We start from the raw sequence: 20,362 nt of genomic DNA on the forward strand, positions 1-20,362 counted from the left end.
AGTGATTTCACCTTTCAAGTTGGCTTAGCCAGAGAGAGAGGGCCACATCTGAGCAACAAAGAGGCATTCAGGAGGAGATTCTTAGGCACAAATACAGGGAGGCCTAGCCTCTCCTTTGCAGCAACCGTCTTCCCAAGGGTAAAACTTATGGTAGAGGGCTCAACCCATCAAACCACCAGTCCCCTATGTCTGTGGTCATGTTAGCAACCATGGAGGTGGGGTAGGCGAATACCCCTGCATTCTCCACAGGCTCCTCAAGGGGGCACTACATCTTTTTTTTTTTTTCCTTGTTTGTCTTTTTTCTTTTTTTTTTTTTTTTTTAACTTTCCCTTCTTTTTTCAAATCAACTGTATGAAAAAAAAAGTTAAAAAGAAAACAAACATACAATAAAAGAACATTTCAAAGAGACCATAGCAAGGGAGTAAGAAAAAGACAACTAACCTAAGATAACTGCTTAACTTCCAACATGTTCCTACTTTACCCCAAGAAAGTTACATAATATAGCAACATTTCAGTGAACTTGTTCCTACTACATCCATCAGAAATTAACAGACCATAGTCATTTCTGGGTATCCCCAGAACGTTAAATAGCTTATCTGTTCTTCTTGGATTATTGTTCCCCCTTCCTTAATTGCTCTCTACTGCTAGTTCCCCTACATTCTACATTATAAACCATTTGTTTTACATTTTTCAAAGTTCACATTAGTGGTAGCATATAATATTTCTCTTTTTGTGCCTGGCTTATTTCGCTCAGCATTATGTCTTCAAGGTTCATCCATGTTGTCATATGTTTCACCAGATCGTTCCTTCTTACTGCCGCGTAGTATTCCATCGTGTGTATATACCACATTTTATTTATCCACTCATCTGTTGAAGGACATTTGGGTTGTTTCCATCTCTTGGCAATTGTGAATAATGCTGCTATGAACATTGGCGTGCAGATATCTGTTCGTGTCACTGCTTTCCGATCTTCCGGGTATATACCGAGAAGTGCAATCGCTGGATCGAATGGTAGCTCTATATCTAGTTTTCTAAGGAACTGCCACACTGACTTCCAGAGTGGCTGAACCATTATACAGTCCCACCAACAATGAATAAGAGTTCCAATTTCTCCACATCCCCTCCAGCATTTGTAGTTTCCTGTTTGTTTAATGGCAGCCATTCTAACCGGTGTTAGATGGTATCTCATTGTGGTCTTAATTTGCATCTCTCTAATAGCTAGTGAAGCTGAACATTTTTTCATGTGTTTCTTGGCCATTTGTATTTCCTCTTCAGAGAACTGTCTTTTCATATCTTTTGCCCATTTTATAATTGGGCTGTCTGTACTATTGTCATTGAGTTGTAGGATTTCTTTGTATATGCAAGATATCAGTCTTTTGTCAGATACATGGTTTCCAAAAATTTTTTCCCATTGAGTTGGCTGCCTCTTTACCTTTTTGAGAAATTCCTTTGAGGTGCAGAAACTTCTAAGCTTGAGGAGTTCCCATTTATCTATTTTCTCTTTTGTTGCTTGTGCTTTGGGTGTAAAGTCTAGGAAGTGGCCTCCTAATACAAGGTCTTGAAGATGTTTTCCTACATTATCTTCTAGGAGTTTTATGGTACTTTCTTTTATATTGAGATCTTTGGTCCATTTTGAGTTAATTTTTGTGTAGGGGGTGAGGTAGGGGTCCTCTTTCATTCTTTTGGATATGGATATCCAACTCTCCCAGCCCCATTTGTTGAAAAGACCATTATGGCTCAGTTCGGTGACTTTGGGGGCCTTATCAAAGATCAGTCGGCCATAGATCTGAGGGTCTATCTCTGAATTCTCAATTCGATTCCATTGATCTATATGTCTATCTTTGTGCCAGTACCATGCTGTTTTGGCAACTGTGGCTTTATAATAAGCTTCAAAGTCAGGGAGTGTAAGTCCTCCCACTTTGTTTTTCTTTTTTAGAGTGTCTTTAGCAATTCGAGGCATCTTCCCTTTCCAAATAAATTTGATAACTAGCTTTTCCAAGTCTGCAAAGTAGGTTGTTGGAATTTTGATTGGGATTGCATTGAATCTGTAGATGAGTTTGGGTAGAATTGACATCTTAATGACATTTAGCCTTCCTATCCATGAACATGGAATATTTTTCCATCTTTTAAGGTCCCCTTCTATTTCTTTTAGTAGAGTTATGTAGTTTTCTTTGTATAGGTCTTTTACATCTTTGGTTAAGTTTATTCCTAGGTACTTGATTTTTTTAGTTGCTATTGAAAATGGTATCTTTTTCTTGAGTGTCTCTTCAGTTTGTTCATTTCTAGCATATAGAAACATTACTGACTTATGTGCATTAATCTTGTATCCCGCTACTTTGCTAAATTTGTTTATTAGCTCTAGTAGGTGTATCGTTGATTTCTCAGGGTTTTCTAGATATAAGATCATATCATCTGCAAACAATGACAGTTTTACTTCTTCTTTTCCAATTTGGATGCCTTTTATTTCTTTGTCTTGCCGGATTGCCCTGGCTAGCACTTCCAGCACAATGTTGAATAACAGTGGTGACAGCGGGCATCCTTGTCTTGTTCCTGATCTTAGAGGGAAGGCTTTCAGTCTCTCACCATTGAGTACTATGCTGGCTGTGGGTTTTTCATATATGCTCTTTATCATGTTGAGGAAGTTTCCTTCAATTCCTACTTTTTGAAGTGTTTTTATCAAAAAGGGATGTTGGATTTTGTCAAATGCTTTTTCAGCATCTATTGAGATGATCAATTGATTTTTCCCTTTCGAGTTTTTAATGTGTTGTAATACATTGATTGTTTTTCTTATGTTGAACCATCCTTGCATGCCTGGAATGAACCCCACTTGGTCATGGTGTATGATTTTTTTAATGTGTCTTTGGATTCGATTTGCAAGTATTTTGTTGAGGATTTTTGCATCTATATTCATTAGGGAGATTGGCCGGTAGTTTTCCTTTTTTGTAGCATCTTTGCCTGGTTTTGGTATTAGATTGATGTTAGCTTCATAAAATGAGTTAGGTAGTGTTCCATTTTTTTCAATGTTTTGAAAGAGTTTGAGTAAGATTGGTGTCAGTTCTTTCTGGAAAGTTTGGTAGAATTCCCCTGTGAAGCCATCTGGCCCTGGGCATTTATTTGTGGGAAGATTTTTGATGACTGATTGGATCTCTTTACTTGTGATGGGTTGGTTGAGGTCTTCTATTTCTTCTCTGGTCAGTCTAGGTTGTTCATATGTTTCCAGGAAATTGTCCATTTCTTCTACATAATCCAGTTTGTTGCCATACAGTTGTTCATAATATCCTCTTATAATTTTTTTAATTTCTTCAGGATCTGCAGTTATGACACCTTTTTCATTCATTATTTTGTTTATATGGGTCTTCTCTCTTTTTGATTTTGTCAGTCTAGCTAGGGGCTTGTCAATCTTGTTGATCTTCTCAAAGAACCAACTTTTGGTGATATTCATCCTTTCTATTGTTTTTTTGTTCTCTATGTCATTTATTTCTGCTTTAATCCTTGTTATTTCTTTTCTTGTACTTGGTTTAGGATTGGTTTGCTGTTCATTTTCTAGCTTCTTCAGTTGATCCATTAGTTCTTTGATTTTGGCTCTTTCTTCCTTTTTAATATATGCGTTTAGTGCTATAAATTTCCCCCTTAGCACTGCTTTTGCTGCATCCCATAGGTTTTGGTATGTTGTGTTCTCATTTTCATTCGTCTCTATATATTTAGCAATTTCTCTTGCTATTTCTTCTTTAACCCACTGATTGTTTAGGAGTGTGTTGTTTAACCTCCAGGTATTTGTGAATTTTCTAAGTCTCTGATGGTTATTGACTTCTAATTGTATTCCATTGTGGTCAGAGAATGTGCTTTGAATAATTTCAATCTTTTTAAATTTATTGAGGCTTGTTTTATGTCCCAGCATATGATCTATTCTGGAGAAAGTTCCGTGAGCACTAGAAAAGTATGTGTATCCTGGTGATTTGGGATGTAATGTCCTGTAGATGTCTGTTAAATCTAATTCATTTATCAGATTGTTTAGGTTTTCAATTTCCTTATTGGTCTTCTGTCTGGTTGATCTATCTATAGGAGAGAGTGATGTGTTGAAGTCTCCCACAATTATTGTGGAAACATCAATTGCTTCCTTTAGTTTTGCCAATGTTTCTCTCATGTATTTTGTGGCACCTTGATTGGGTGCATAGACATTTACGATTGTTATTTCTTCTTGCTGAATTGCCCCTTTTATTAGTATGTAGTGGCCTTCTTTGTCTCTCAAAACATCCCTGCATTTGAAGTCTATTTATCTGAGATTAATATTGCTACACCTGCTTTCTTTTGGCTGTAGCTTGCATGAAATATTTTTTTCCATCCTTTCACTTTCAGTTTCTTTGTGTCCCTGGGTCTAAGATGAGTCTCTTGTATGCAACATATTGATGGTTCATTTTTTTTGATCCATTCTGCGAATCTATATCTTTTAATTAGGGAGTTTAATCCATTTACATTCAACGTTAAAACCGTGAAGGCATTTCTTGAATCGGCCATCTTATCCTTTGGATTATGTTTGCCATATTTTTCCCTCTCTCTATTAATATCCTTTATTGTACCCATACCGAATCTCTTTAGTACTGAACCTTTCTCCAAGTCTCTCTGTCCTGTCTTTGTTTCTCTGTCTGTAGGGCTCCCTTTAGTATCTCCAGTAGGGCAGGTCTCTTGTTAGCAAATTCTCTCAGCATTTCTTTGTCTGTGAAAAATTTAAGCTCTCCCTCAAATTTGAAGGAGAGCTTTGCTGGATAAAGTATTCTTGGCTGGAAATTCCTCTCACTCAGAATTTTAAATATATCGTGCCACTGCCTTCTCGCCTCCATGGTGGCTGCTGAGTAGTCACTACTTAGTCTTATGCTGTTTCCTTTGTATGTGGTGAATTGCTTTTCTCTTGCTGCTTTCAGAACTTGCTCCTTCTCTTCTATGTTTGACAGTGTGATCAGTATATGTCTCGGAGTGGGTTTTTTTGGATTTATTCTATTTGGAGTTCGCTGAGCATTTATGATTTGTGTATTTATGTTGTTTAGAAGATTTGGGAAGTTTTCCCCAACAATTTCTTTGAATACTCTTCCTAGACCTTTACCCTTTTCTTCCCCTTCTGGGACACCAATGAGTCTTATATTCGGACGTTTCATATTATCTATCATATCCCTGAGGTCCATTTCGAGTTTTTCAATTTTTTTCCCCATTCTTTCTTTTATGCTTTCATTTTCCATTCTGTCATCTTCCAGGTCACTGATTCGTTGTTCAACTTCCTCTAGTCTTGTACTATGAGTGTCCAGAATCTTTTTAATTTGGTCAACAGTTTCTTTAATTTCCATAAGATCATCCATTTTTTTATTTAGTCTTGCAATGTCTTCTTTATGTTCTTCTAGGGTCTTCTTGATTTCCTTCATATCCCGTACTATGGTCTCATTGTTCATCTTTAGTTCTTTGAGTAGCTGCTCTAGGTGTGTCTCTTCTGGTCTTTTGATTTGGGTGCTTGGGCTTGGGTTATCCATATCGTCTGGTTTTTTCATATGCTTTATAATTTTCTGTTGTTTTTGGCCTCGTGGCATTTGCTGAACTTGGTAGGGTTCTTTTAGGGTTTGTAGACCAGTGAAGTCCTTATCTCTAATTAATCAGATCTACAGCTTCGTGGAGTACACTTTCTCTAACTAACCAGCAGGTGGCGTCCACGAGCCACCTGTTCTCCACAAGCCAGATCTCCCCTGCTTAGCCTTTTTGGTGAGTGGGGGAGTGAGTCTTGTGGGGCCCAATTGGTGTCCCAAGCTTGCGTGTGTAGTTGGTGTTGCCTGCCCTGTATGTGGGGCGTGTTTCTGGGCAGTCGGGGAGGGGGGGTGGCCCTAACAATCAAATCTCCCTGATGATCCTAGAGTTTTAAAGCTACTGCAATAGTCTAATCCTTCAGTTCAGTCCTGCCACAGTTTGTCTCTGCTACTGACCCACAAGTCTTTGGTATTGGCGTATGGCTCCTGAGACTTGCAAGTGGGCCCCTCTTCCAGGCTGTGCACCCCGGGTCCTCTGTTGAGGGATGACTGTGCTATGTCACAGGTGAGTGCCGTCCCCCCAGGGAAGTTCTGGGCTGCTGGGCTGTGTTGGGAGGCTCCCAGTCTGCTCAAATGAAGGCTGAATGGGGCTCTGTTAATTCACACTGCTCCCCCTTCCCAGCTCTGGGACATTCAGCTGAGGTTGCAGGGAAGGCTAATGTCCACGCCCAGTTTTGTGGTGTGTGCCTGTTATTTGAAGCACTTCCGTCACACTGGGTTGTCTGGGGCAGCTCTGGGCTATGGGGCTGGCGATGGGCAGGAGTGTTTCCTGTCCACCAGGATGGTGGCTGTGAGCGGACACCCCCCTTTTCTTGGGAAGTTGTGTTGTTTAGTGAATTTTCTCAGCCACTGGATTATTGCCTTTTGTCTCAGAGCTCTCTTAGTTCTGCTCTTGACTTGACGTGCCCAAATTTCAACTCTTTGAAGCTTTCTGTATTGAGCTTCTTAGAGTAATTGTTTTAGAAAAAGCAAAAAGGATTTTAAAAAAAAAAAAAAAAAAAAAAAAAAACGGCCCTCCTCAGAGATCTAATGGGTTATTGAAATGCTAATAGACAAAGCAACCAGGGCCATTAAGGAAAGGTGCACAGGGCAGAGAGATCAGCCTTGCTTCGGGATTTGCATATGCGCCTCAAGGCCTGATCTCCGCCCTTCCCCTTTCTGTGTTCACCAGAACTCCAAAAATCCTCTGCTTTTATTTTGGAGTTTTTCGTGTTGTTTTTTTTCTATGCCTGTCTCCTCTCTGCTGGGCTGGCTGCTCTCAGAGTCTCTGGTGTCTGGTCTCAGTCTATCTATGGTTGGAGTTTGAATCAGTAGAATGAGTTTCCGATAAGAGCAGCCACTGCAATTCTCCCTTCTCCTTCCTGGAGCTGACAGCCCCTCCTCCCCCGGGACTGAGCCTGGCAGGGAGGGGCGCGGGTCCCCTGGCCGCAAAAACTTACAGATTTCGCTGATCTCAGCAGTTCTACGTTTTCATGAGTGTTGTATGAAGTATGCCCAAAGACAGATTGCTCTGTGGTGTCCAGTCCACGCAGTTCCTGGCTTTTTACCTACTTTCCTGGAGGAGTAACTAAAACATACAGCTCACCAGTCTGCCATCTTGCCCCGCCTCTCGAAATTAATTTTAATAATATATTTTAACTAAATATATGCAAAAAATTATCCTTTGAATGTGCAAAAGTCAAAAATAATGGGATAATTTTACATTATTTTCTTCGTACTAAGTGTCCATAATTTGTGTGTGTTCTCAACTTATAGGTCATCTCAACTCAGACCAGCCACTTCTTAAGTGCTCAGTTGTCACCTGTGACCAGCGGCTATCATACTGGGCAGAACAATGGATTTTATGGAACTATCTTCCATGTCCTTTTAGTTCATAACCTTTATTCTTTTTCTTCTGAATTCTAAGAGAATTCATCTAACTAATCGTCACATTCACTAACTCAACAACTTAAAGTACCCATCCACCTTGTACTGCATCTACTGAATATTTTAATCCAACAGTCATATTTTACATCTGCAGGGGCTTTTTCTTAATGGCACACTGCTCCTGAGCAGTGCCTGCCTGCTCCAAGTCAGCCAGGAATGTCCTCTAGAATCACAGGATTCTGGCTTAGAGTTTTCTTTAAATTCTCTCCCATCTACACTGTTTCAACGAAAACCCTTTGCTCTACATCATTAGGAGAAGGAGCATTTTGGGCTCCTAAGCCTTCTCATCTGTCTGGTGATTCTGCTCTATCTGCCTGGTCTTTCAAATAAAAATCTGATCTACATATCTCACAGTCTTCTATTTCTGATCATGCTGGCCACGATTCATTTCTTTTACTCCCAAAAAGATGAACGGAAGAGTTTAGACTTAGTGATATTTTCCTTGGCAGTTCAGCAATCTAACAGTTCACAGAGAATAGACATGCAATTGTAGACAGAGGAAGTGCAGTGAACATAAATTAATCTTTCATGCACATCCACCCATATAGCTCACGGCTAACTGAGATACTGACCCAGCTACCGGCTACCATACTGGACAGCACAGAGATCAAACATTTTCCACCACTGCAAAAAGTTCTCACCACTTTCTCCTTCCTTCAGAAGTCATGGCTTTCTTTTAATCTACTTTGAAGTTGAGTCTCTCCCAGTCCAAGGGACCAAAATCTATTACAAAGTAAGTATAATACACTTTAACAGGATAGATGGAAAGCAGTTTTTAGTATTCAAGGACACTCAAAAAGACAATACAATGGGACCATTCACTTCATGGGATTTGAAATTATTGGTTCACTAAATTAATAAGAAACGCTTCCATGAATCGGCATTTGAAGGAAATGATTGATTTTAGCAAATATCTTTTCTGCATGCATGCCCATTAAACACTGGGACAGTTGCCAGAAATAATTGACAAGCAGTGAGTTTGAAACTCTAAATTCAGGGTCAAAAGTCAAAATAATTTTAGTTTGAATTATGAGCTATGCTGTAACTAGAAAGCACTTTAATTACAATAAAATGCCAGGTAGACTATAAGAAAACTAGTAATGAAATAAGCCTTATCCAAAAATAATGGAAATAACCATGACTAGAGTGACACAAGCTTTGTAACTGTCACACCACCTTCAATAACTTAATATGGTGTAAATGAGCTGCTGAGCTTAAGCCTAAAGGTCTATTAAGGTTATGTTGCAATCATTGTCACCATTTCACAAAGAAAAATTAAGTGAAGTGAAGGAAAGCTGCACTTTCTAAATTATAACCTCCAGAACAATCTTTCTGCCATTCATAACATTTCAAGTAGTAAAAGAAATTACCTCGATGACAGGTGCATTTTCCTGGAGCTCAGTTGCGTGCGAGGCCAGTAAACCAATCACCCGGACAACCTTGGCCCGTCTGTAAATGTACAGAAAAGAGTCTCTGAAGAAGAGAGTTGGGGACCAAGGAAACCAACCCCAGTCAGTTACATTACACTATTATGAGCAAGAGACACAAGAACATGAAATCACATTGAATGTGGCAGGGCCAGAGCACATCCCCCAGGTATACGGACGGCCCTGAGAGACTCTCTCTGTGCACGTGGGCAGACATGACAGCAGGGTCCTTTGTAGCACTGTTTGCAATGCTGACAAAATTTAAACAAGTTGTGGTTTAATAGTAAAATGGAAAAAAATATTTTTTTAAGGCCTTAACCAGACAGAAGAGGGAAATAGTAATTATATCTCTGAGCAGAGAGGCATCTGACTACAGGGCTATTCTATTTGTTAGTGGACCAAGAGTGCCCACCTAAGTGGTGAATAATTAATATAAGAATGCTTTCACATATATATTTACATATTCACTTTAATAAAACTTTTTATAATCATGAGTCCCGCAACAATTGTTTGATTTTAATAAATACAAATTTTAGTGAGTTTTTTTTTTTGGTATCCAGCAGAAATAAAGTTGGCACATTACTAAGCATGGATTCAGTGTGACTTGAAAAAGTTATCTCATGTAAAAAGATTTTTTTTTTTTTGATCATTCATTTTTATAAGGTGCTGTTTCTTTTAACTGGAAAAAAATAGTTAAACATGTGAATTGATGAGAACCACCTACTTATTTAGAGATGCTTGTCTGTTCTCTGGGATAAACCTTGTGCCCATTAGCCAGATAGCCTCTATTTATCACGATCTTAAAACAAACCTATGCAAGATGCATGGAGGGAAATGAACCAGCCTCAGAAAAGTACCACAGGGAGAACATAAAAGAATTAGAAAAAGCAAAAATAGCCTAAGAGACCTCCGAGACACCTTCAAGTGTACCAATATACACATCATGGGAGTCCCAGAAGGAAAAGAAAGAGAGAAAAGGAAAGAAGAAATATTCAAAGAAATAATGACAGAAAACTTCCCAAATTTACTGAAAGACATGAATATGCATATTCAACAATAGCAGAGAACAACAAACAGGATAAATCTGAAGAAAAACACACCCCGTCGCATACTGATTAGTGTCAAATGCAAAGGATAATGAGAGAATTCCGAAAGCTGCAAGAGAAAAGCAACATGTTATGTACAAGGGAACCCCAATAAGAGTAAGTGCTGATTTCTTAACAGAAACCATGAAGGCAAGAAGGCAGTGGGATGAAATACTTAACCAGCCGAAGAAAACAACTGCCAACTAGGAATTTTATATCCAGAGACACTTTTTATCAAAAATGAGAGGAAAATTAAGACATTCACAGATAAACAAAAGCTGAGGGAGTTCATTTCCAATAGATGTGCCCTAAGAGCAATGCTAAAGGGAGTTCTTCAGACTGAAAGGAAAGGACACTAGACAGCAGATAAAGTACTATAAAGAAATAAAGTGGTAAAGGCAACTATTCAGGTAATTATAAATGCCAGTACTATTGTACTGCATTTTTGTTAGGTAACTCCACTTCTTCCTACAGGTGCTAAAATACCAATGCATAAAAAGTAATGATAAATGTATGGTTTTGGACATACAATATATAAAGATATAATTTGTAACAAGTACAGAAAAAACATGAGGGGATGAAGGGGTATGCTACTGAAGTTAGTTCGAATCATATCAAATGACTATTACATGTTTAAGACATTAAATTTTAACCTCATGGTAATTAAGAAGAAAATAAATGAAAAATATACTCAGAAAGAAAGGTATTCAATATGGTACAATATAAAATATAAAATATAAAAATAAATAAATAAATATGAAAGTAGGCATTACCAGAAAAGAATTGAAAGTAAAAATAGGTACAAGACTTAACAAAGAAAAAAACAGTAAAATGGTAGAAGAAAGTCCTGAATTATCAGTAGTTACTTTAGATGTAAATGGATTAAACTCCCCAGTCAAAAGGCAGAGATTGGTAGAATGGATAAAAAGGCATGACCTAACTATGCGCTATATACAAGAGACTCACCTTAAATTCAAGGACATAAGTAGGTTCAAAATTGACAGGAAAAAATATACCATGCAAGTAACCAAAAGAGAGCTGGTGTAGCTATAATAATATTAGATAAACTAGACTTTAAGTCAAAAACCGTTATGAAGGACAAAAAGGTCATTATGTAGTGGTAAAGAGGTCAATTCAACATAACAATTATAAATATATATGCACCTAACAGCAGAGCACCAAAATATATGAAACAAATATTGACAGACTTGAAGGGTGAAAAAGAAAGTTCTACATTAACAGTAGACGATTTCAATGACCACATTCAATATTGGATAAAACATCTAGACAGATGATCAAAAAGGAAATAGAACACCTGAACAGTACTCTAAATCAACTAGACCTAACAGACATTATCTAGAACACTGTACTCAACAGCAGCAGAATATACATTCTTCTCTTGTACACATATATCTTCTCAAGGATAAACCATATGTTAAGTCACAAAACAAGTCTCAATAAATTCAAAAATAATAAAATTATACATTGTATCTTCTCCAAACACAATGGAATGCAGCTAGAAATCAATGAAAGAGGAACAAATGGAAAATTCACAAGTATGTGGAAGTTAAACATTGTACTCTTAAATAACTAATGGGTCACAGAAGAAATCACAAGACATATTAGGATATATCTTGAGGCAAATGAAAATGAAAACAAAACAAAAACCGAATTCAGAAAAGGCAGTGCTGAGAGGGAAATTTACAGTTTGAAATGCTTACATTTAAAAAGAAGATCTCAAATCATAGTTCAAACCTCAAAACTAGAAGAACTAGAAAAAGAAGAACAACCCAAAGCAAGCAGAAGAAAAGAAATAACAAAAATTAGAACAGAGATCAATGAAATACAGAATTAAATAGAGAGAATCAACAAAACCAAAAGTTGGTTCTTTGAAAAAAGAAAAATCAATAAAATTGGCAAACTTTTAGTTAGAAGGACAAAGAAAAAGAGAGGACACAAATGACTAAAATCAAAAATGAAAAGGGGGTTCATTACTACTGACCCCACAGAAATAAAAAGGATTTTAAGAAGATACTATGAACAACTGTATGCCAAAAAATTAGATAATCTAGATGAAATGGACAAAACCCTAGAAACACACAAACTATCTACATTGATTCAAGAATAAACAGATGTCTGGGTGGCAGGGAGTAGAGTGACCAATGGCCCGCAGAGCAACATGCTCAAGTTTTATTGTGACTACTGCGATACATACCTCACCCATGACTCTCCATCTGTGAGAAAGACACACTGCAGTGGTAGGAAACACAAAGAGAATGTGAAAGACTCAGAAATGGATGGAAGAGCAGATTCAGAGCCTGACTGACAAACAACGGCTGCATTTCAACAAGGAAAGATACCTTCTATTCCATTTTCTGCTCCTCCTCCTGCACAGGCAATGATCCCACCTCCCCCCAGTCTCCGGGGCCCTCCTCACCCTGGTATGATGCCATCACCCCATACAGGAGGCCCTCCTACGATGCCAATGATGGGCCCTCCTTTTCCTGCTCCTGGAATGAGGCCGCCTGTGGGAGGTCACATGCCAATGGTGCCTGGAACCCCAATAATGAGACCTCCTGTCCATCCTTTGATGGTGCCCACTCGGCCAAGAATGATCCAACCAGACAAATAAGGATAGAAGGGAGCCTCTTTGAATCAGTTTTATATTACTTGTTCTACTGCACCAGGAGATACAGTGCTGTGACTCTGGGTATTTTCTAACAGTATGACAAACTTGCTCTCCTTTCCTATCAAAGAGAGCATGGTTTTGGAGGGGAGTAGTGGAACAAAAAAACAAAAGTAATTTTCATTTGTATCATGAAATGTAAAAATTAAGTTGTCAACTCTTACAGTTAAAAAAGAATAAACAGAAGATTTGACAAACAAATAACTAGTAAAGAGATTGAATTAGCAATCAAAAACTTCCCAACACAGAACCAGACGGCTTCACAAGGGAATTTTACCAAACATTCCAAAAAGAATTAACACCTATCTTACACTTTACCAAAAAATTGAAGAGAACAAAAATTGTAGAGGCAGGAACACTCCCTGCTCCAACACCCCTTCTTGATAAAGACACTTAAAAAACTAGGAAACTCCCTCAACACGATAAAGGTCATACATGAAAAACCCACATCTAACATCATATTCAATGGTGAAAGACTGAAAGTTGTCCCTCTAAGATAAGAAACAAGAAAAGGATGCCCACTGTCACTTTTTTTTTTCAACATTGTACTAGACATTCTTGCCAGAGAAATTAGACAAGAAAGAAATAAAAGGCATCCCATTTGGAAAGGAAGAACTGAAAATTTCCCTATTTGTAGATGACATGATTCTACATAAGAAAATCCAGAAAAATCTACAACAAAGCTACTGGAACTAATAAATTTAGCAACACAGCTCAGCACACAATGCAAAACTCAACAGTGTTTCTATTAAGAAGCTTAATAAAAGAAATATTAACAAGCTTAAGAATAAATCAAGGAAAAATTCCTTTTAAAATAGCAACTAAAAGACTCAAATATCAAAACATAAATCTAACCACTGATGTAAAGAACTTGTACACAGAAAACCACAAAATATTTCTAAAAGAAATCAAAGACCTAAATGAATGTAAGGAAATTCTGCATTCATGGATTGGAAGACTAAATATTGTTAAGATGTCAATTCTACATAAAGTGATTTACAGATTCAATACAATGCCAATCAAAATTCCAACAGCCTGCATGATTCTATATGTAGAAAATCCAGAAAAATCTATAGCAAAGCTACTAGAACTAATCAATGAATACAGCAAAGTGGCAGGCTACAAAATCAACACACAAGTCTGTAGTGTTCCCATACACAAGTAATGTGCAACGAGGGGAGGAAATCAAGAAAATATTCCATTTACAATAGCAACCAAAACAATCAAGTATTTAGGAATAAACTTAACCAAGGCCACAAAAGACCTATACAGAGAAAACTACAAGAAAATGCTTTAAAAAAAATTGAACAGGACCTAAAAAATGGAAGAACATACTGTGTTCATGGATTGGAAGACTAAATATAGTTAAGATATCAATTCTACTTAAACTGATTTATAGATTCAATGCAATACCAATTAAATTCCCAACAACTTACTTTGCAGAAACAGAAAAACCAATAACCAAATTTACTTGGAAGGGCAAGATGCCCCTAATAGACAAAAATATCTTAAGAAAGAGGAATGAACTGGAAGATCTCACACCACCTGACTTTGAAACATATTACAAAGCTACAGTGGTCAAAACAGCATGGTACTGGCATAAGGCTAGATATACTAACCAACAGAATCGAATTGAGGGTTCAGAAATAGATCCTCGCATCTACAGACAATTGCTCTTTGATAAGGCAGTCAAGCCAAAGAAACTGCACAGAGCAGCATCTTCAATAAATGGTGTTTGGAGAACTGGATATCCATTTCCAAAAGCGTGAAAGAGGACTCCTATCTGACACCTTATACAAAAATTAACTCAAAATGAATCAAAGACCTAAACATTAGCCCTAAAACTGTAAGACTCTTACAAGATAATGTAGGGCAATATCTTAAAGAACTTGTGATAGGAGGTGGTTTCCTAGACCTTACACCCAAAGTACAAGCAACCAAAGAAGAAACAAATGGGATCTCCTCAGAATTAAACAGTATTGTATATCAAAGAACTTTGTCAAAAAAGTAAAAGGGCAGCATATGCAATGGGAGACAATATTTGGAAACCAAATTTCACACAAGGGTTTAAAATCCCAAATATATAAAGGAATGCTACAACTCAACAACAGAAAGACAAACTACCCAATTTAAAAAAGGACAAAAGACATGAACAGACAATTTTCCGAAGAGGAAATACAAATGGTTCAAAAACATATGAAAAATGCTCAACATCACTGGCAATTAGGGAAATGCAAATCAAAACCACAATAAGATATTATCTCACACCTACTAGAATGGCCATTATCTGAAAAACAGAAAATTACAAGTGCTGGAGATGATGTGGAGAAAGAGGCACACTTATTCACTGTTGGTGGGAAGGAGAATGGTGCAACCACTCTGGAAGACAGTGTGGCACTTCCTCAGGAAGCTAAGTATAGATTTGCTATATGACCCAGCTATTCCACTGCTACATATATACTTAGAGGAACTGAAAGTTAAGACATGAATGGACATTTATAAACCGATGTTTATAGTGGCATTATTCACAATCGCCAAGAGATGGAAATAGCCTACATGTCCATCAACGGACGAGTGGATAAACAAAGTGTGGTATATACACATGATGGAATATTATGCAGCTGTAAGACAGAACATAGTCACGGAACATATATAATGCGGATGAACCTTGAGGGCATTATGTTGAGCAAAGTTAGCCGGAAAAAAGGACATATACTATATGGTCTCGCTAATATGAACTAACATTAATGAGCAAACTTGGAGAGTTAAAAGCTGATAACAAAGGCTACCAGGAGACAGAAAGATCAGGCTTTTGATGCTAAAGGACTACAGAATGTTCAACAGGATTGACTGTACAGATCCAGAAATAGATAGCATAATACTGTGTGATGGTACCACAATATTGTAAGTACACTGAACAAAGACATGCGTGAGTAAAGCTGAAAGAGGAGGGCTAGGGGCATGTACGACACCAGAGGTAAAGATAAACGATAAAGACTGGGACCACATAACTTAGCAAAAACTGGAGTGGTCAATGATTGTGACTAAATGTACAAGTAACAAAAATGTTTTTACATGTGGGAGAACAAATAAATATCAACCATGCAAAGTGTTGAAAAAAGGGATGATATTGGAAAAAATATATAATCAAAGCAAACCGGAGTCTATGGTCAACAGTAACATTGTAATATGCTTCCACTAAATGTAACAAAGGCAATATACCAAAGCTAAATGTGTATGAGAGGGGGGTACAAGGGAGGGATATGGGATTCTTGGTAGTGGTGTTATTGTCTGACCTTACTAGTATATATTTTATTTCTCTTTTTATTATCTTTTTTAGTATTCTTTAAAAAAGAAACCTTTTTCATAGCAATCAATATTTTCAAGTGCTGACTATGGTGATAAATGCGCAACTATATGATGATACCGTGAACAACTGACTGTACACTGTGGATAACTGTACGGTATGTGAATATATCTCTATAAAATTGTAGGAATATAAAGAGATAAAAGTGCTGGAGAAACATGGAGAGAGGGATGTACCTTTTACTGTTGGTGAGGAGGCAGAATGGTGTAGCCTATCTGGAGGACAGTGTGGTGGTTTAACAAGAAGCTACGTACATGGGTGCCAGGAGGTCCTGCAACCTCATTATGTGGTATATGCTTGGAAGATCTGAGAGCACGGACATGAATAGACATTTGCATATTGGTGTTTATGGAGGCAGTATTCGTGATCTGCAATGCGGGAGGTGGCCTAAGGGTACATCGACTGAGGAACCAAACGGTGAACTGTGGTGTATGCATACAATGGAATACCGAGCAACTGTCACAAGGAGCAGAGCTGTGAGACAGGCAACCAGGTGAAAGGGTCCTGTAGACAGCACTGTGAGGAACTACTGCAGAAACAAAGGCAAACATTTTAATGCCTCACCAATATGGACTAACTACAATGTATAAACTCAGAACTGAATCTTAGAGCAGAGCTTATCAGGGCGGTGCTTATTGTAATGGGCCCTAGACTGTAAGCTCTTACAGCAGTCATATCTACAGAATTGTAATGGCTCTCTCAAAATTCTGAGATGCTGATCCCTTTGTCTATAACCTGATCGATCCCTGGAACTTTGGGTATCTGTGTGACACCTATAACTCAGGGCTAGAGCTCAGCAGATATGAATGTCAGTATTAGTGCATACAGCAACTGTTACAGAAGCTGAAAAAGAGTCCAGACTTCAATTAGAGATATGAATGAAGCAGATGTGGTTGCGACTAGGGCAAATCAGTCCAAAGTATAAAGGATGATACTGACTGTGTTTTAAAACTTCAACTTCCATGTAAGACCAAGGGAAGAGATGTTTATTTGGTGCAGGATCTATATTTTCTGCAGTATACTAAACAATTTAACTTGCACAGTCAGTTTGTTCAAACACCATAATTACATGGAACTTTGAATAGGAAGTGAGATCTGGTAGGGTTGTACAGGTTAGTGTAAAATAGTGACACATCCCAAAGTAATTTGGGCAGAGAATAAAAATATATATGCAGGGGCCCCCTGAGGAGCTGGGGGAAAATGCAGAAGTGTTAGACTTCCTCACCTGGGTTGTTGCTCATCTTCTCACAAACATTGTGGGCTGACAGTTTGGTATGCCAAGCCCTCTATCTCGGGGCTTGCCCTTATGAAGCTTGTTATTGCAAAGGAGAGGCTAAACCTGCTTATAATTGCACCTAAAAGCCTTCCCCTGAGTGTCTCTTTGTTGCTCAGATGTGGCCCTCCCTCTCTAGCTAAGCCAACTCGGCAGGTAACTCACTGCCTTCTCCCCTACTTGGGACCCAACTCCGAGGGGTGTAAATCTCCCTGGCAAGGCAGGATATGACTCCCAGGGATGAACCTAGACCCGGCATTGTGGGATTGAGAACATCTTCTTGACCAAAAGGGGGATGCGAAATGAAACAAAATAAAGTTTCAGTGGCTGAGATATTTCAAATGGAGTTGAGAGGTCACTATGGTGGGCATTCTTATGCACTATATAGATATCCTTTTTTTAGGTTTTAGTGTATTTGAATAGCTAGAATACCTGAAACTATCAAACTGCAACCCAGTAGCCCTGACTCTTGAAGATGATTGTGTAACAATGTAGCTTACAAGGGGTGACAGTGTGACTGTGAAAACCTTGTGGATCATACTCCCTTTATCCAGTGTATGGATGGATGAGGAGAAAAATGGGGACAAAAACTAAATGAAAAATAGGGTGGGATGTGAGGGTTGATTTGGGTGTCCTTTTTTACTTTTATTTTTTATTCGTATTTTTATTCTTTCTGGTGTTAGGAAACTGTTCAAAAATAGATTGGGGTGATAAATGCAAAACTATATGATGGTATTGTGAATAGTTAACCGCACACAATGGATGACTGTATGGTATGTGAATATATCTCAATAAACCTGAATTTTTAAAAAAAAATTCCAACAGCCTTCTTTGAAGAAATGGAAAAGCCAATCACCAAATTTATATGGAAGGGTAAGGGACTTCAAATAGACAAGCCATCTTGAAAAAGAAGAAAAAAGTTGGAAGACTTACAGTTCTCAATCTTAAACTTATTGCAAAGTCACAGTAATCAAAACAGCATGGTACTGGCACAAGGATAAACACATAGACCAATGGAACAGAATTAAGAGCTCAAAACTCAACCCTCATATTCATGGCCAACTGATTTTTGACAAGGTGGTAAATATCAACCACTTGGGAAAGAATAGTCTCTTCAACAAATGGTGCTGGGAAAACTGAGTCTCCATGTCCAAAGAATGAAAGTGGACCCCCACCTCATACTACACACAAAAATCAACTCACAAATGGATCACAGACCTCATATAAGAACCACAACTACAAAACTCTTAGAAGAAAGCATAGGGAAACATCTCAGTACCTCGAGTTAGACAATGGTTTCTTAGATTTTACGCCCAAAGCACAAGCAACAAAATAAAAAATAGATAAATGGAACTGCACCAAAATTTAAAAATTTTTGCATCAAAGGACTTTATCATGAAAGTAAATAGACAACCTACTCAAAGGGGAATAATATGTGGAAACCACATATTCAATAAAGGTTTAACATCCAGAATATATTTAAAAAAATCCTACAACTCAACAATAAAAAGACAAACAACACAATTAACAAATGGGCAAAAGTCTTGAATAGATACTGCTCCAAAGAAAACATGCAAATAGCAAAAAGGCACATGAAAAGATGCTCAACAGGAGGCGGGGCAAGATGGCAGACTGGTGAGCTGTATGTTTTAGTTACTCCTCCAGGAAAGTAGGTAAAAAGCCAGGAACTGTGTGGACTGGACACCACAGAGCAATCTGTCTTTGGGCATACTTCATACAACACTCATGAAAACGTGGAACTGCTGAGATCAGCGAAATCTGTAAGTTTTTGCGGCCAGGGGACCCGCGCCCCTCCCTGCCAGGCTCAGTCCTGGGGGAGGAGGGGCTGTCAGCTCCGGGAAGGAGAAGGGAGAATTGCAGTGGCTGCTCTTATCGGAAACTCATTCTACTGATTCAAACTCCAACCATAGATAGACTGAGACCAGACACCAGAGACTCTGAGAGCAGCCAGCCCAGCAGAGAGGAGACAGGCATAGAAAAAAAACAACACGAAAAACTCCAAAATAAAAGCAGAGGATTTTTGGAGTTCTGGTGAACACAGAAAGGGGAAGGGCGGAGATCAGGCCTTGAGGCGCATATGCAAATCCCGAAGCAAGGCTGATCTCTCTGCCCTGTGCACCTTTCCTTAATGGCCCTGGTTGCTTTGTCTATTAGCATTTCAATAACCCATTAGATCTCTGAGGAGGGCCGTTTTTTTTTGTTTTTTTTTTTTTTTTTAAATCCTTTTTGCTTTTTCTAAAACAATTACTCTAAGAAGCTCAATACAGAAAGCTTCAAAGAATTGAAATTTGGGCACGTCAAGTCAAGAGCACAACTAAGAGAGCTCTGAGACAAAAGGCAATGATCCAGTGGCTGAGAAAATTCACTAAACAACACAACTTCCCAAGAAAACGGGGGTGTCCGCTCACAGCCACCATCCTGGTGGACAGGAAACACTCCTGCCCATCGCCAGCCCCATAGCCCAGAGCTGCCCCAGACAACCCAGTGTGACGGAAGTGCTTCAAATAACAGGCACACACCACAAAACTGGGCGTGGACATTAGCCTTCCCTGCAACCTCAGCTGAATGTCCCAGAGCTGGGAAGGGGGAGCAGTGTGAATTAACAGAGCCCCATTCAGCCATCATTTGAGCAGACTGGGAGCCTCCCAACACAGCCCAGCAGCCCAGAACTGCCCTGGGGGGACGGCACTCACCTGTGACATAGCACAGTCATCCCTCAACAGAGGACCCGGGGTGCACAGCCTGGAAGAGGGGCCCACTTGCAAGTCTCAGGAGCCATACGCCAATACCAAAGACTTGTGGGTCAGTGGCAGAGACAAACTGTGGCAGGACTGAACTGAAGGATTAGACTATTGCAGCAGCTTTAAAACTCTAGGATCATCAGGGAGATTTGATTGTTAGGGCCACCCCCTCTCCCCGACTGCCCAGAAACACGCCCCACATACAGGGCAGGCAACACCAACTACACACGCAAGCTTGGTACACCAATTTGGCCCCACAAGACTCACTCCCC

The 20,362-nt window shown here is 38.8% G+C and overlaps 1 protein-coding gene and 1 pseudogene across 4 annotated transcripts in view; one reads left to right on the top strand and one right to left on the bottom strand.

Moving 5' to 3' along the window:
• ULK4 (unc-51 like kinase 4) overlaps positions 1 to 20,362 on the bottom strand; it is a 703,242-nt gene that overhangs the window by 633,757 nt on the left and 49,123 nt on the right. For all 4 annotated transcript variants that reach the window (XM_037847819.1, XM_037847826.1, XM_037847812.1 and 1 more), the window contains exon 17: positions 8,861 to 8,939. In XM_037847819.1, the coding sequence (XP_037703747.1) occupies positions 8,861 to 8,939 (79 nt within the window). The remainder of the gene's footprint in view (positions 1 to 8,860; positions 8,940 to 20,362) is intronic.
• LOC119543151 lies at positions 12,182 to 12,634 on the top strand (annotated as a pseudogene).

This window comes from Choloepus didactylus, chromosome 1, assembly GCF_015220235.1.
Source record: "Choloepus didactylus isolate mChoDid1 chromosome 1, mChoDid1.pri, whole genome shotgun sequence".
NCBI classification, from domain to species: domain Eukaryota; kingdom Metazoa; phylum Chordata; class Mammalia; order Pilosa; family Megalonychidae; genus Choloepus; species Choloepus didactylus.